Source organism: Anolis carolinensis, chromosome 6 (assembly GCF_035594765.1).
Source record: "Anolis carolinensis isolate JA03-04 chromosome 6, rAnoCar3.1.pri, whole genome shotgun sequence".
Classification (NCBI taxonomy): Eukaryota; Metazoa; Chordata; class Lepidosauria; order Squamata; family Dactyloidae; genus Anolis; species Anolis carolinensis.
Window position 1 is genome coordinate 73,004,462 of NC_085846.1, and position 15,589 is coordinate 73,020,050.

General features: G+C 39.0%; 1 protein-coding gene across 7 annotated transcripts in view; it reads right to left on the reverse strand.

Moving 5' to 3' along the window:
• Positions 1–15,589, reverse strand: part of rbms3 (RNA binding motif single stranded interacting protein 3) — a 958,643-nt gene that overhangs the window by 80,162 nt on the left and 862,892 nt on the right. For all 7 annotated transcript variants that reach the window (XM_062958203.1, XM_062958201.1, XM_062958202.1 and 4 more), the window contains one exon: positions 7,464–7,514. In XM_062958203.1, the coding sequence (XP_062814273.1) occupies positions 7,464–7,514 (51 nt within the window). The remainder of the gene's footprint in view (positions 1–7,463; positions 7,515–15,589) is intronic.

Sequence of the window (15,589 nt, forward strand, 5' to 3'; positions counted from 1 at the left end):
TTAAAGTGGTAATAAAACCATTCCCTTCCAGAAGTCACTCCTATCATTTTCTATAGAAATTAGTCTCATGCAGACATATAAGAGACTGAAATATTTAAGGAATATGGAGCTGTAAAATGTGTCATCTGACTCTACATGCTAACACATTGACCTAGATATAATTGCTAGTCTCAACTAAATTAAACTCATTCAGTCAGTGGAATTTAATCATTCTTGTAAAAATTCCATTGATTCAGTGAGTGTACTCTATTTGGAACATCGGATGTAATATTTTTGGTATCACGTCTATTTCAATTTCAAATATTGGTCTAAATCCAGTGCTAGTCTCAATTAGAGTAGATTCAATGAATGACTGTTGATTCATGAAATATCAATTGATTCAAGGGTCTATTCTGGTTGAGATTAACAACTGGGTTTTCGCAAATGTTTGAAACTGAAATAGATGTAAGATGCTAAAAATATTTCACCATAATTTATAGTAAAGAGTGTTTTGCATTTAAATTATTCATAAGCCTGTAGTAGTTGAAGCAACACGGAAACCATCTTTCTGTTACTAGTCAGGAAAACAAGAGACTAAGCTGGAATAACATGAGAACCAAATGGAGAGTTAAATAATCTCTATGTCTGAGTAGAGAGAAAAATAAAAGTCCACCAAACAGTTAGACTGATAAACAGATGTGAATAAAGACAGATTACAAAACCACCTGCATATTAATCCATTTTTAAATTTGCTGAAATTCCAAAACATAAGAGAATCCTAACAGGAATTTTGATGTTGACCTACTTGCTGACAACAAATATTGATTACAACCCTGGTAAGCTCAGGTGAACAGAACTGTAAACAATGAGGAATTTAAGATAGAAGCAGGTTAATTGACAAAAAGCAACAAACCATACTTTAGGAGATTTCTCGATGTTCAAGTATGATGGCCCTCCAAGTGTAGTGTCTTGGCAGTGGGTATGTAGATGACTGTGGAGAATAGCTTGACCCGCATGTTCTTCTACAGTTAGGGCATCTGTTTCCAGGTGGAAGGCAGTCCCAGTCAGGGTTGGCTTGACGCACCTTACTCTTGGCACATTTCTCCTTTTTGCCCTCCATTTGTGCCTCTTCGAATTCCACTGCACTGCTGGTCACAGCTGACCTCCAGCTAGAGTGCTCAGGGGCAAGGCCTTCCCAATTCTCAGTGTCTATGCCACAGTTTTTTGAAGTTAGCTTTAAGCCCATCTTTACATTTCTTTTCCTGTCCACCAACATTCCGTTTTCCATTCTTGAGTTGAGAGTACAGTAACTGATTTGGGAGATGGTGATTGGGCATTCGGACAACATGGCCAATCCAGCAGAGTTGATGGTGTAGGAGCATCACTTCAATGCTGGTGGTCTTTGCTTCTTCCAGCATGCTGAAATTTGCCTGCTTGTCTTCCCAAAAGATTTGCAGGATTTTTCGGAGGCAACACTGGTGGAATCGTTCCAGGAGTTGCGTGTGACGTCTGTAGACAGTCCATGTTCTGCAGGCGTATAACAAGGTTGGGAGGACAATAGCTTTATAAACAAGCACCTTGGTATCCCTACAGATGTCCCGATCCTCAAACACTCTCTGCTTCATTCGGAAGAATGCTGCACTTGCAGAGCTCAGGCGGTGTTGTATTTCAGTGTCAATGTTGACTTTTGTGGAGAGGTGGCTGCCAAGGTAGTGGAAATGGTCAACATTTTCTAATGTTACACCATTAAGCTGTATTTCTGGCATTGCAGAGGGATTGGCTGGTGCCTGCTGGAAGAGCACTTTGATTTTCTTGATCACAACAAACCATAAAAAGGTAGAGATGGGGAAACCACTGCTGTTTCCTTATGCCATTCTGCAGAACAGATACCCAGTGCAATCACATGAGAATTTCCAGCTCCAGTCAAAGGTTCTCTGAGAGGCATGCATGTAGGTGGAAATTCTCAGGGTGGTCCGCGAGAAGGCCTTACTGGTACTGTTATGCTTATTCATATCATGATCTGATCACCGTGCTCAATATCCCATTGGGATAATGATATAAAAAGTTTGCTAGGGTAGATCTTTTCTCACTCAGACTCACACCCCCCCCCCCCCGAGGGATCAAGAAATGGTTGAGTTTGATTTGTAAAACCCTATGCCCTTTACTGCTGACTGCTTAAGACTCAAAATAAGTTTCTTAGCTTCAGAAACTTCACTCACTACTGTGAGGGTTTTTTAAAAACGTGACTCATAATTCTTTTTTTTTTTAAAAAAAGGTTCTTGCTTATTCACTCATAAAAAACTGTACAAATATTATAGTCGAGTCTCTGTAGCTGCAAAAAAGTATAAAAATAATCTTTATATATGAATCAAAAATCAATCCCCCCTTTGTACATTTTCTGTAGGTATCTTTTCTGGGGGATGCCTGGCTTGACAGCAGTGTATGTAAAAAAGACCTTGCAGTCCTCGTGGACAAGTTAAACATGAGCCAACAATGTGATGCGGCAGCTAAAAAAGCCAACGGGATTATGGCCTGCATAAATAGGGGTATAGCGTCTAGATCCAGGGAAGTCATGCTCCCCCTCTATTCTGCCTTGGTCAGACCACACCTGGAATACTGTGTCCAATTTTGGGCACCACAGTTGAAGAGAGATGTTGACAAACTGGAAAGGGTCCAGAGGAGGGCGACTAAAATGATTAAGGGTCTGGAGAACAAGCCCTATGAGGAGCGGCTTAAAGAGCTGGGCATGTTTAGCCTGCAGAAGAGAAGGCTGAGAGGAGACATGATGGCCATGTACAAATACGTGAAGGGAAGTCATAGGGAGGAGGGAGCAAGCTTGTTTTCTGCTGCCCTGCAGACTAGGACACGGAACAATGGCTTCAAACTACAGGAAAGGAGATTCCACCTGAACACCAGGAAGAACTTCCTCACTGTGAGGGCTGTTCGGCAGTGGAACTCTCTCTCCCGGACTGTGGTGGAGGCTCCTTCTTTGGAGGCTTTTAAATAGAGGCTGGATGTCCATATGTCGGGGGTGCTTTGAATGCGTTTTCCTGCTTCTTAGCGGCGGGTTGGACTGGATGGCCCATGAGGTCTCTTCCAACCCTACTATTCTATGATTCTATGATTAAAGAGGTTGACAGCAAAGAAGAGGGAAAGGTCAGCTGATAAACAGGGGTATTCCCCATCAAAAACACACAGACACAGATGCCAAGGAACTAACACAATGGAGCAAGCGAGAAAGACTTCTGCCTTCCTAAAGGCATCCCGTCATACTGGGATGAGTAAAGAAATTGCAGACATCATAATTCTATAGTGGACAAAATACCATTTCTACCTGTAGACCTGGAGGGAAGAATACATATAGGTGGAGAAATGCATCGCTTAAAGTGCTGACCTCCTCTCTAGCCTTTTAAGGAAATAAATGAATCTTGTATGCAGGTTTAGTAGCAGGAATTTATATTGATAATTTCAGTTGGATTCTCTGTACCATGATGAGAGCACTGCAGGCTTTGGGAGGGAAGAAAGGGGACTTAAAAATCTAACTCAGGGAGCAACATTGTTGTTGGATGAGCCAGGCTGCTCTATATCTGGATGAGGAAATTATGTCTATTCTACGCATATTTACCACTAGCCACTAAATGCTGTTCCCTCAATTTCATGGAGAGCAAAACTCACTAGCAAAATATAATATGTTAGCAGATGGGCATCTTAAAAAATAAAACGATTATGACAATGTTGAATACTTATGCTGAGAAAAGAGCTGATGCTCCAGAAATCTTGTATTTTGCACTTTCCTGTTAGTCTCCCCTGTCTCTCCAAATCAAGCAGACAAAAATTGTCCAGTGAAATAGGAATGTGATTTTGCACACTCTTATAGATTGGAGCTGACCCACTTCTGTTGAACCTAAAGCAGAGAAACAATCAAGGCTTCAGATCAACAAAGGATTTCATCTGGTACCTGATACCTTTTTGGTAAGCTAGTGTTTTATCAAATGTCATGTTTGGTCATCAAAGCACACCAGAAAACAAAGTTAAACAAAGGTAAAGTACTAGTAGTTCAATATTAATTAACAAACATAAATGTGAAATGTTAAATAGGAGAAGGCAATGTTGAATATAGCAGATGGTTCACATAAGTTCACCATTTGTTTATTTTATCCAGAGAAGATTTTTTTTGCTGAAACCCCAATACCACAATGCAACAACTTTTACCACCATCTTATATAGAATGTATATATTTATTTCCATGAAAAAGGGGAGGGATATCCTCAGTTCTTGTCAATGAGGTTGACCAGTTAAATTGCAGTAGATCATTATCAGAGCTGGAGAGATTTAAAGCATTCTGTCCACCATTACTGCTCCTCTGCAGTATGTGTCCTTCCCTCAGGGATCCAGGCATATTGCTGGCCTGGGGGAAAGGAGGAACTGGCAGCCAATGAGAATGAATTTCAGTGGAGCCATGTAGGTGGTTTCAAGAAAATGCCTTTGTAAACTCTCAGCACTCGTCTGTTGCAAACCATCACAGTCACACTTCCTGTATTGTATTTTGTTGTTTTGTTGTGGCATTATACTCATATGTCACTATGTTTGTTTCATGTATCATCACAGCTTTGAGGGCAGTTGTCGTTGGCCCTGGATCTAGGGCACCCCTTGGGCACTGCTAATGATAAGGGGGTCCCCTTACAGGATCATGTGTGTGGTGGGGGCTGGTCTGGCCCTCGCCACAGACGTCTTTACACCACTGCTTAGTGGTAGCAAAGGCTATCATCAGGAAGCTTAGACCCACATGCGTTTCTCTCCTGACACACCAAGGGTTACAAGAAGCAGGCTGGTGCATCAGACTCATCAACCAAGAAGCAGGTTGGTTGATGTCCACCTCTGGGACCCATATTGGACCAATCCCATTTGCAACCATAGCCTATAAAGTTATGTTCCATATTATATTGTGGTATCATGACAGGTAATCTACCCTGAACATAAAATCAAAATGCCAGCTGCAATTCACTGCTTACATCCCACTGAATATTCTTGCAGTTTAGTAAGGTTTCTTCCTATATCGTTTCTATGTGAACTATAAAAGTTCTTTTTTATATAAAAAAGCAATTGAAATATTACCAAAATAGTAGCAGATTTGTTCATCCTGGCAAGTGGGAATATACATTTGTAATTTTGTTGTTCTCCCCAGTTCATAGCCTACATAAACTATATTTTCTGTAGCAATTCTCTTATCATCATTACATTAAATAAGAACAGAACATTCTTCAAAATATCATCAGAATGGAAGGTGCTACTTAGGAAAGCACAGTCCCAATGAGAGACCAAAGTTAATTGCATAAAATCCAGAGGATCACTGACTAGTTAACAGTCTCAATCATATACTTAGTGTAACATTTTGGTACTAAACCTCAAAGTCCTAAATGTCTTAGTGTTGTGGACTATTCTTCTACTTCTGAGGAAGAAGTAGAACAGGAGGCTGAAGAGCACTTGGGGATTTGGGGCCAAGTGTTGAGGAAGAAGGAGAAGGCAAGGAAGACATACTACAAGTCCCTATATTTTTAGAAAAAGAAGGGAAAAAGAAGGAAGGAGAAGGTCAGCTAGAATTATGGCAAAAATGCTGAGCAATCAGACCTTGCCCTAGGAACATCTGTGCTGGGAGCTCAGAGCTATAAATTAGCAGCGAAGCCAGTACTCAGTGCTGGCAGCAACCAACCTTCCTCCTCAACACTTGGTCCCAAATCCCCAAGTGCTACCTCTTCAGCCTCATGTTCTACCTCCTCCTTAGAAGCAGAAGAGTAGTCCACAACACTTAGGCTTCAAAATCTAAAGTCATCTCTTCTTCCACATGTTCCTACCCAATTATTACAGTAAGCCTCAGTCATTTATCTCTGGGTACTACCTCCTATATTAATGGAATGGTTGTGTAGCAAATAATGCATTTTTTCCAGTATTAATCCCCTCCTCTAAATATGAAATTCTCAACATAAAGCTTTCCTCTTTTGGCAGGTGTTCAGTTCTTAGTTTTTGTTTTTATTGTTTTGCTTTTGCAACATAAATGTCATAACTAACTCTACGTATTCCAATAATTTCATGTTCAACTTGATAAGGCTTTGTCTGCATTCTTTGTTTTTATTGTAAAATGTGTGACTTTATGTGTATGTGTAAACTGTCAAGATCACAATTACCACTCAATGCTCTCTATATATTTTAATGAAAGAAGGAAATAATAAATAATTATCACCTGGAACTGCCTTGCTTATAAAAGTATGCACCTAACAATGCAGGAACCTGTTAACAAGAATATTTAAATGCAAAGTTATGTTGGTCAGGCTGGTTAAAGTACCCTGACCAGTAAGAACAACTTTCCTAGTTCTCTGAAGTCTTTCCATTATTTAGACAATTGAAAGGCAAACACCAAGGAATGAATGTGAAAACTTTTATAAGCAAAATCCATGCTGTGCCATTCAGCTCTGGCCTCTTCCCAAGGCAAGTGTTAGTACTCAGGTCTAGGATATTGTGACTACCTACATGGCCTCAAAATATGAATAATTTCAACATATGAATGAAATTATTGTTAGTCACAAGCACAGAAATGATACATAGGACAAAATCCAAATAATCATGTTGCTTACCTTTCTAATTCCATATTAAATACCTAATTCTAGTTTGAAATTGTCAGTTTTGCACAGAATAAGTACTCAAATGTATATACTCCTCAAAAATTTTACAGTGTAAGAAGACTTTTTTCCAGTGGGAAAAATAAAATTAAAATTACTTTAAAAACAAAATTACAGAAGAATTATATCCCTGTATTTGAGTTGTTCACTTAAATGTACAAAAATCCACATAATCAACATAATATAAATTAAGGTGTACAGCCCTGGATTGGTTGGGGGAAGGGGAGTTCTTTCACTAAGAACCACCATTAGTCTCACTTGTACTGAAAAAGTACTTTAAACTTCTGGAATTCTACTTTTGGTGTTGGGAAGCTTTTTCCAGAGATTGGTGACCCTTCATCCAGGACCATAGCCAGAGGGGGGGGGGGGGTTAAGGGTTCAACCCCTCCTCCCGAAACCTGGTGTACTCATGAATTTTAACTGTTTAACCAATGTATGAACAAACCAAGTTTTTTTAACCTGACACATTTCCGGGGTGTGTGTGTGACTCCCCCCCCCCCCCCAGCTATGGCCCTGCCTGCATCCCATGTATATCAACAGAATTGCTTCTGGAAGGTACTATGGATGTTGTTGGAAATTCATGAGTGAAGGTTATAAAATGGGCTTGAAAGAGATGTATATAATCTCTTAGCAACTCATAACTATTCCACACACTGCAGCAAGGACTTTTCTGCTATAAAATACCAGTTAAGTTCAGTAAAATATCAGTGGATATGAATGAAAGGTAACAATTTGTTATAATTAGGGGAAAAACAAATTCAACTAACTCCCAATATATGAAAAGGAAAATGTATATACGTTCTCACTTACAGTTGGTTGCATAACATATGACGGATGAGGCATCCATGAAGTACTCTGAACCTATGGATCAAAAAGCAATAGATTAGCAAAATTGTGAATGTTTTTTTTTTTAAATGAGGGGATGCAATCACAACATTTAAGTTCATTTATGTGAATTGTTATATATTGAAAACACGATGCTCCGGTTTAGAAAATAAACAAATTGTTCCTCAAGGTTGGAAAATGGCACTCTTTTATGTGCTAATAATTATGAGATATTTGGGAATAATGGCCATTAGATTTCAGGGATGGCTAGGTACCATGACAATTGTAGGTGCCATCCAGTTTGCCATTTCCCAGTCCATGACATCTTTCTCTCCCCTCCCCTCTTCCATGCATTTATCTATATGATCTGGTTTGTGTACTGCTTTCTGTACTGAGCACTAAACTACCACTAGAAAGATATCCTCGGAGCATGTACCACTAAAATTGTATCATAGTACTACAGCATTATGCAGATTCACTGAAATTCACTTGCAGAAAACAATAGATGTAGGGTTGTTACAGGCAGCAGATTGTTAAAATCATAAACTAACAGAGTTGGACGATATCACTTGGGAAATCCAACTTCCTGTCATACAGGGGAAGCACACTCAAAGCACCTCTGACAGATTGCCATCCAGCCTCTGTTTAAGTCTCCAAAAAAAGGAATGTCCACCACATTCTGAGGCAGAGAGTTCCACTGTTGAACAGGTCTTATGGTCAGGAAGTTCTTCCTAATGTTCAGGAGGAATCTCCTTTCTTGTAATTTGAGCCCATTGCTCTGTGCCCTAGTCTCCGGGCAACACAAAAAAGCCTGGTCCCTCTTTCTTATGACTGCATTTCAAATAAACATGACAATCATGTCTCCTCTCAACCTTCTCTTCTATAGGCTAAATTCTTGCATAGCCTGCTATGAACAACCAACAATGCTTATTGTGCTTATTATGACTCACATGGATAAAGTATTTGATTTATCCCACCAGAGCGTTATAGTAGGGGAAGGTCATTTTGTTGGCCTTCTATAGAGAAGGCTACATGAAAGTATGTCCTGATGCTAAGTGCTATTTAAAGCAGCACTAGTCCTGGCATTATCTTTGTTTATTGCGGGAAGAAAAGAGTTCCATGAGAACCTACTGCCCCCATTTAGGAAATTTTGTTACTAAGTGGTAAAGGATGGGGGAGCACCTATGTTTGAAGGTGACCTCAGGTTTCTGCTCTCTCAAGAGGTTGGGGAACCTGTGGGTAAAAACCTGAAGGTTGGCCTTCCAGAAAATTTCTGACTTGGGAGCCACAAAAACTTGGAAAGGATTCCTCTCAGGATTTCAGATGTCTTTGTCAAGGAGAAGCTGAGGAGGAGGTCTGGGTAGAGACCAACTGTCCCAGCTGCGCCTGTGCTAGATTGCTTACCACCTTACAATATATCAAAGAAAATATTCAAATAAGTGACAGTTTAAAAAGTCAACCATATTTCAATCCATATCTCTGTGTGGTTTCTTTAGTCCAAAGGCTGGACAGCAAACATACACCTACAAGGCTCATTTAATTATGAAGCTGAAGGGATTACCAGTTGGTTTCGAAGTTCTTTGAATTCTGGCTCAAAATTGAATTATTTACAAAGGGAGTTATATGTAGTCAGGGATAATAGCCCAGGATCTTTCTTCTATGATATAATGCAGTGGACTTCCATAAAAGGACTTTGTTGTAGATGACTGAGAGACTAACTTTTTAGCAGCATCATGTTAATGATTTCTATGAAATGTTCAACTTCTCTGAGGATATATTGTTGAATAATTAGCATGCTCTTGAGTAATTGATGAACATATCCAATGGGAAATAACACAAATGTTGATATCATCCAAAAGGCTAGAAAATATCCCAATTTTGTAGAGAGTAATTTGACTGAACATATTATCGTATCTACAAATTATGCTTTCTAGTTCTAAAAGAACACGTAGGAAAGGAGGCCCAAGACCTTTTTTTAGCTGACATATACATTCAGAATATTGAAAAAATGAATTCCATTAGACATTGACTGCTGTGTGTGCATGAACGGAGGAGGGCAGGTTGTCTGTTTGCTGATGCTTATATGTGTAGTTCTCTCACTATGGTTTCTTCTCCACACTCTCAGTTTCTTGTCCTAAAGGTCCTCAATGTGAACTTCTGCTCCCCTCCTATCATTCTGAGGCAAGAATAAAATTTCCCTCTTGAAGTTAAAAGGACAACTATATTGTTGCACCAAAAATCTTAGAAGGTGTGGGCTCTCTTTTATGACACCCAATTCATTTGAAGAATGGAAAGTGTGTCGCTGTTTGAGTATTTGAGTCTGGTGCTGGATACCAGGGTTCAAATCCCCAGTCGACCTTGGAAACCCACTGGATGACTTTGGGTAAGTTGCACACTCTAAGCAACAAGGAAAGGAAATGGCAATCCCTGTGTCTAAATCTTGTCAAGAAAATCCTGTGACAGATTTGTCTTAAGGTCACCATAAGGCACATAATAACAAAGCCTTGTAAAAGCTCCTCACTGGCACAAGTGATTTGGGAATTCCAAATAAATTACTTTGAGAAAATATAGGAATTTGCTTAATATAAAGTCAGATAATTTGTGCATTTAATCCAATATTGTTTCCTTTGACTGACAATGACTTTCCTGGATCCTTAGCAGTGATCCTTCCTATTAGTAGCTATCTGGTCCGTCGAATTGGAGACATCAGTATTTGAATTTGGGATATCAGTGTTTGAACATGTCACCCCCACCTGTTAATCACATTATCTCTTCCACAAATAATACAAACCAGTTAGCATGATGCCACATTTCCTTTTTCATTTTTGTAAAACTAAGTTCCTCTGACTTTAAATTTACTCAGTTGAACATGGAGGTCAGACAGACCTTTGGTATCTATAACAAGTGAGCTACCCTCCCCCCTTCTCCCTCTCCCTCTCTGTTGCTTGCTCCACCTCAAAAATAAGAGCAGCATCTAATGGATATAAAACTAGAAGACTGAAGGTAATTATGTTGCAAGCTTTACAAGGGTGGTCATATTCAGCACAGTAAAGCATGGCAGTTCACATGTACAGTTGAGCCAGATAGGTATCAATATAATGATAATGGTATGTTCTCTGTGAGAGTTAACTCTGAAAATCTCCTTCTTAGATTTCCAGGTAACCAATAACTTTGCAATTTGTATGCAATGATCATACAGTAGAGTCTTACTTATCCAACATAAACAGGCCGACAGAACGTTGGATAAGCGAATATGTTGGATAATGAGGCATTAAGGAAAAGTTAGTTTATGATTTTACAAATTAAGCACCAAAACATCATGTTATACAACAAATTTGACAGAAAAGGTAGTTCAATACGCAGTAATGCTATGTAGTAATTACTATATTTATGAATTTAGCACCAAAATATCACGATATATTGAAAACATTGACTACAAAAATGTGTTGGATAATCCAGAACGTTGGATAAGCGAGTGTTGGATAAGTGAGACTCTACTGTATATTAATATCTACAGCAAATGAAATAAGTGCTAAGAAAATAATGTCTGTCCAATGTGTTTCTTTTCTTCTTGTTGTTGGAAGTGTTTAAGGTAATGGGACATTTTGCACTTGCAAATATGCATCCTGAATATTCACACCCAATAAGGCAATGATAACTTCCCTATCAGTTCTAGTTTTTGAGATAAAGAACAAAGTGCATTCCAGTGGTCATCTACCCATTCAGAAAGAATCATGATAACCATATTTAAGAAACTAGAGATGACCATTTGAAAAGAAGTACAGCTATATTATGACCAATATATACCTGTATCTTTTAAAAATCAGATATTTTTCTTTTCAAGTTGTTCATCTGTCTTGTACAAAAGCCTTCTGCAGAGCAAAGAATTTTCTCTCTTCTTTTCCACTCTCTGAATTTTCTATTCAAATGTCTTTCTTCAATCATATCTATTCCATTGGCTATTACTTCCCTCATGATGAAAACAGATCTTCAAAATACAGAAATCTTTTAAAGATAGGTATAATCAACTTCATAGATTTTAAATTCTAATGTTTTCTATTTGTCCTCCTTCCTACCCCCATAATAAATGTCTTCTTCCTGGTTTTATTCCAGAAAATCTAATATATACAATTCCATGCATGTCTAGTCAAAAACAAGTCTAACTGAACTCAGGTAAGTGTGTAACATGGCAGTAAACATTTTTCACATAAAGGCCCTCTGTATTGTGCACTACCTTAACTGCAGAAATCTCATAAGCTCCATAACTTTCAACATAACCTATCTGTATTATAAACTATTTTTCATTCATAATAGATCTCAGGATGTATAACAATATAACATGATACATGCAATGTAGTAAGAAGGCTAAAATAAGAGGCATAAAATCTATTCAACCAGAAAATAAACAAATCTATTACTTGAAAATATTCAATGGCTTGGTAAAAAGAAACATTTTGCTTGGCGCTGAAAAGAAGGCAAGGCTGGTGCTCATAATTGGCACTGGCAATTATCTTCGAGAGTTCTTGGAGAACGGGAGAAGTCCCAGCAGATTGGAGGAGGGCAAATGTGGTCCCTATCTTCAAGAAGGGAAAAAAGAACGACCCAAACAATTACCGTCCGGTCAGCCTCACATCAATACCAGGCAAAATTCTGGAAAAGATCATTAAGGAAGTCGTCTGCGAACACTTAGAAACAAATGCGGTCATTGCTAATAGTCAACACGGATTTACCAAAAACAAGTCATGCCAGACTAATCTGATCTCTTTTTTCGATAGAGTTACGAGTTGGGTCGATACAGGGAATGCTGGGGATGTAGCGTACCTGGATTTCAGTAAGGCCTTCGACAAAGTCCCCCATGACCTTCTGGCAAACAAACTAGTAAAATGTGGGCTAGACAAAACTACGGTTAGGTGGGTCTGTAATTGGCTAAGCGAACGAACCCAAAGGGTGCTCACCAATGCGTCGTCTTCATCATGGAAAGAAGTGACAAGTGGAGTGCCGCAGGGCTCCGTCCTGGGCCCGGTTCTGTTCAACATCTTTATTAACGACTTAGACGAAGGGTTAGAAGGCACGATCATCAAGTTTGCAGACGACACAAAACTGGGAGGGATAGCTAACACTCCAGAAGACAGGAGCAGAATTCAAAACGATCTTGACAGACTAGAGAGATGGGCCAAAACTAACAAAATGAAGTTCAACAGGGACAAATGCAAGATACTTCACTTCGGCAGAAAAAATGGAAATCAAAGATACAGAATGGGGGACGCCTGGCTTGACAGCAGTGTGTGCGAAAAAGACCTTGGAGTCCTCGTGGACAAAAAGTTAAACATGAGCCAACAATGTGATGCAGCAGCTAAAAAAGCCAATGGGATTCTGGCCTGCATCAATAGGGGAATAGCGTCTAGATCCAGGGAAGTTATGCTCCCCCTCTATTCTGCCTTGGTCAGACCACACCTGGAATACTGTGCCCAATTTTGGGCACCACAGTTGAAGGGAGATGTTGACAAGCTGGAAAGCGTCCAGAGGAGGGCGACTAAAATGATTAAGGGTCTGGAGAACAAGCCCTATGAGGAGCGGCTTAAAGAGCTGGGCATGTTTAGCCTGCAGAAGAGAAGGCTGAGAGGAGACATGATAGCCATGTACAAATACGTGAAGGGAAGTCATAGGGAAGAGGGAGCAAGCTTGTTTTCTGCTGCCCTGCAGACTAGGACACGGAACAATGGCTTCAAACTACAGGAAAGGAGATTCCACCTGAACATCAGGAAGAACTTCCTCACTGTGAGAGCTGTTCGACAGTGGAACTCTCTCCCCGGGGCCGTGGTGGAGGCTCCTTCCTTGGAGGCTTTTAAGCAGAGGCTGGATGGCCATCTGTCGGGGGTGCTTTGAATGCGATTTCCTGCTTCTTAGCAGGGGGTTGGACTAGATGGCCCATGTGGTCTCTTCCAACTCTACTATTCTATGATTCTATGATTCTATGATTATCCTTCTTAAAAGGATTTTCCAAAGCTACACTAATAGAGAATGAACTCTATTTTTTATTTATGCATTTATTTTGGAAATACATAACTTATTTAAGAATAGGAATGACATTTGTCTATGTTACTTAAACAAGTAAGTTTTATAAGCGCATGCAGCAAGGCTATCGTTATACAAGACTGTACCCAGAGAACCAGCTGAAACCAGCAAATGCTACCATGGTCATATGGGTCTTTAGTGGAACTACTGGATCAAAGAATTGGTCACAAGTTGTGGTCTTCAAGGGCACTGCAGCCCCATCTGGAATAGGCCAAACACTGAATTCCTAGACCCAGGAACCATTTTCCTATAATACAACAACTTTGTCAACCTTTATGTTCAGTTTATTGGTGCTCATCTTCTGGTTAATGAAGTTGGAGACTGATACAAATGCAGCGAAAAAAGTATGGCTACTTAAAGCAAAGTTTTGCCTAGAATCTTGTGTATCCACTTCTCTAAACAAACTGAAAATGTCCTGATCTTATTTCCCCATCTTCATTATTGCAACTAAGAGTATTTAGAGTTCACACCTTTGTTTATAGGAGCTCTCCTGCTCCCCCCCCCTCTCAATTTTCTTCATCATTATTTCTGTTTTCTAGGCTATCGAGATTACATGGTGCATATGATATTCCTTTTGTGTCATTTATTATTTCTAGTAAAAGTGATCTCACCAGAATCCTCTGGAGTTAAAAGAACACCTGTTTCTATGATCTTCAGCATCTAAAGCTAGATTGCAGAAATGTTCAGTGCATGACTATTATTATTACTATTATTATTGAAGGTTATTAAAAACTGAAATTGGTTCAGAATATATAAAATAAACTACTATCAAGGGTTGATTAGTCAAAACACACTTTAGCAGTTTGAAGCAGCTCTACAGACTCATATCCATTTCTAGACATAATTTAAATTATTAGTTTTGTTAGTGATAGTTGAAGTGGCCTCAGTCTGAATCAGGAATGGGACCTCATCCCACTTGGGGCAGAAATTGCAGGGAATAATCTTCTTACCATAGTGTTTCATGCCTTTCTGTTTATAAGAAAACCAGATAATTTATTAACCACCATCGCATATGATGGACTCCATTAATTTCTAAGCAAATCTGCTGTTTACTGAACTATCACATGGGGATAGGTAGTCTCCACCTATACCACTTTCATTTTGAGATATATATATATATATATATATATATATATATATAGAGAGAGAGAGAGAGAGAGAGAGAGAGAGAGAGAGAGAGGAAACTTCGCTATTGAAAATCCCAGGTCTACACAAAGGAAAAATATAACTACAGTAAATTAGAGATAGTAAAAGTGTATTTTAAAAAAATACCATTGAAGTTGCATGCAAGGTGATGAATGGCAACAAAAGGACTATTAAGGCACATTTAAAATCTGCCCCCAAACACCCACACTTTCATGTCACTAAAACAATCTAAAAAGGATAAATAAAATTGTTCCCATCCCACCTTAAAATAAGCGCTCTGGAGTTGTTTGCTCCCTTCCCCAAGTGATTCTCAATTTGTTCACTCCTTACATCCCTAGAAGAAATCTAGATGAAGATTATCAAGATTATCCTCAGGCTCCTATTAATCTTTCCTCTAAGGAAATCACTATCAGGATCTTATGGCAATGCCCAAGATCAATATTCTTCTTTGCCATGATTTCAGGGAAGTCTTTTCTCTTCCTTTTAAGGAATAAAATGAGAGGGATGATCTAGTCTACTTTACTCTGCCCCCCTCCCAGATTATTGAAAGAGAAAACACAAAGTCTAAGTACAGTAGAGTCTCACTTATCCAACACTCGCTTATCCAACATTCTGGATTATCCAACACATTTTTGTAGTCAATGTTTTCAATATATCATGAGATTTTGGTGCTAAATTCATAAACACAGTAATTACTACATAGCATTACTGCGTATTGAACTACTTTTTCTGCCAAATTTGTTGTCTAACATGATGTTTTGGTGCTTCATTTGTAAAATCATAACCTAATTTGATGTTTAATAGGCTTTTCCTTAATGCCTCCTTATTATCCAACATATTCACTTATCCAACATTCTGCCGGCCCATTTATGTTGGATAAGTGAGACTCT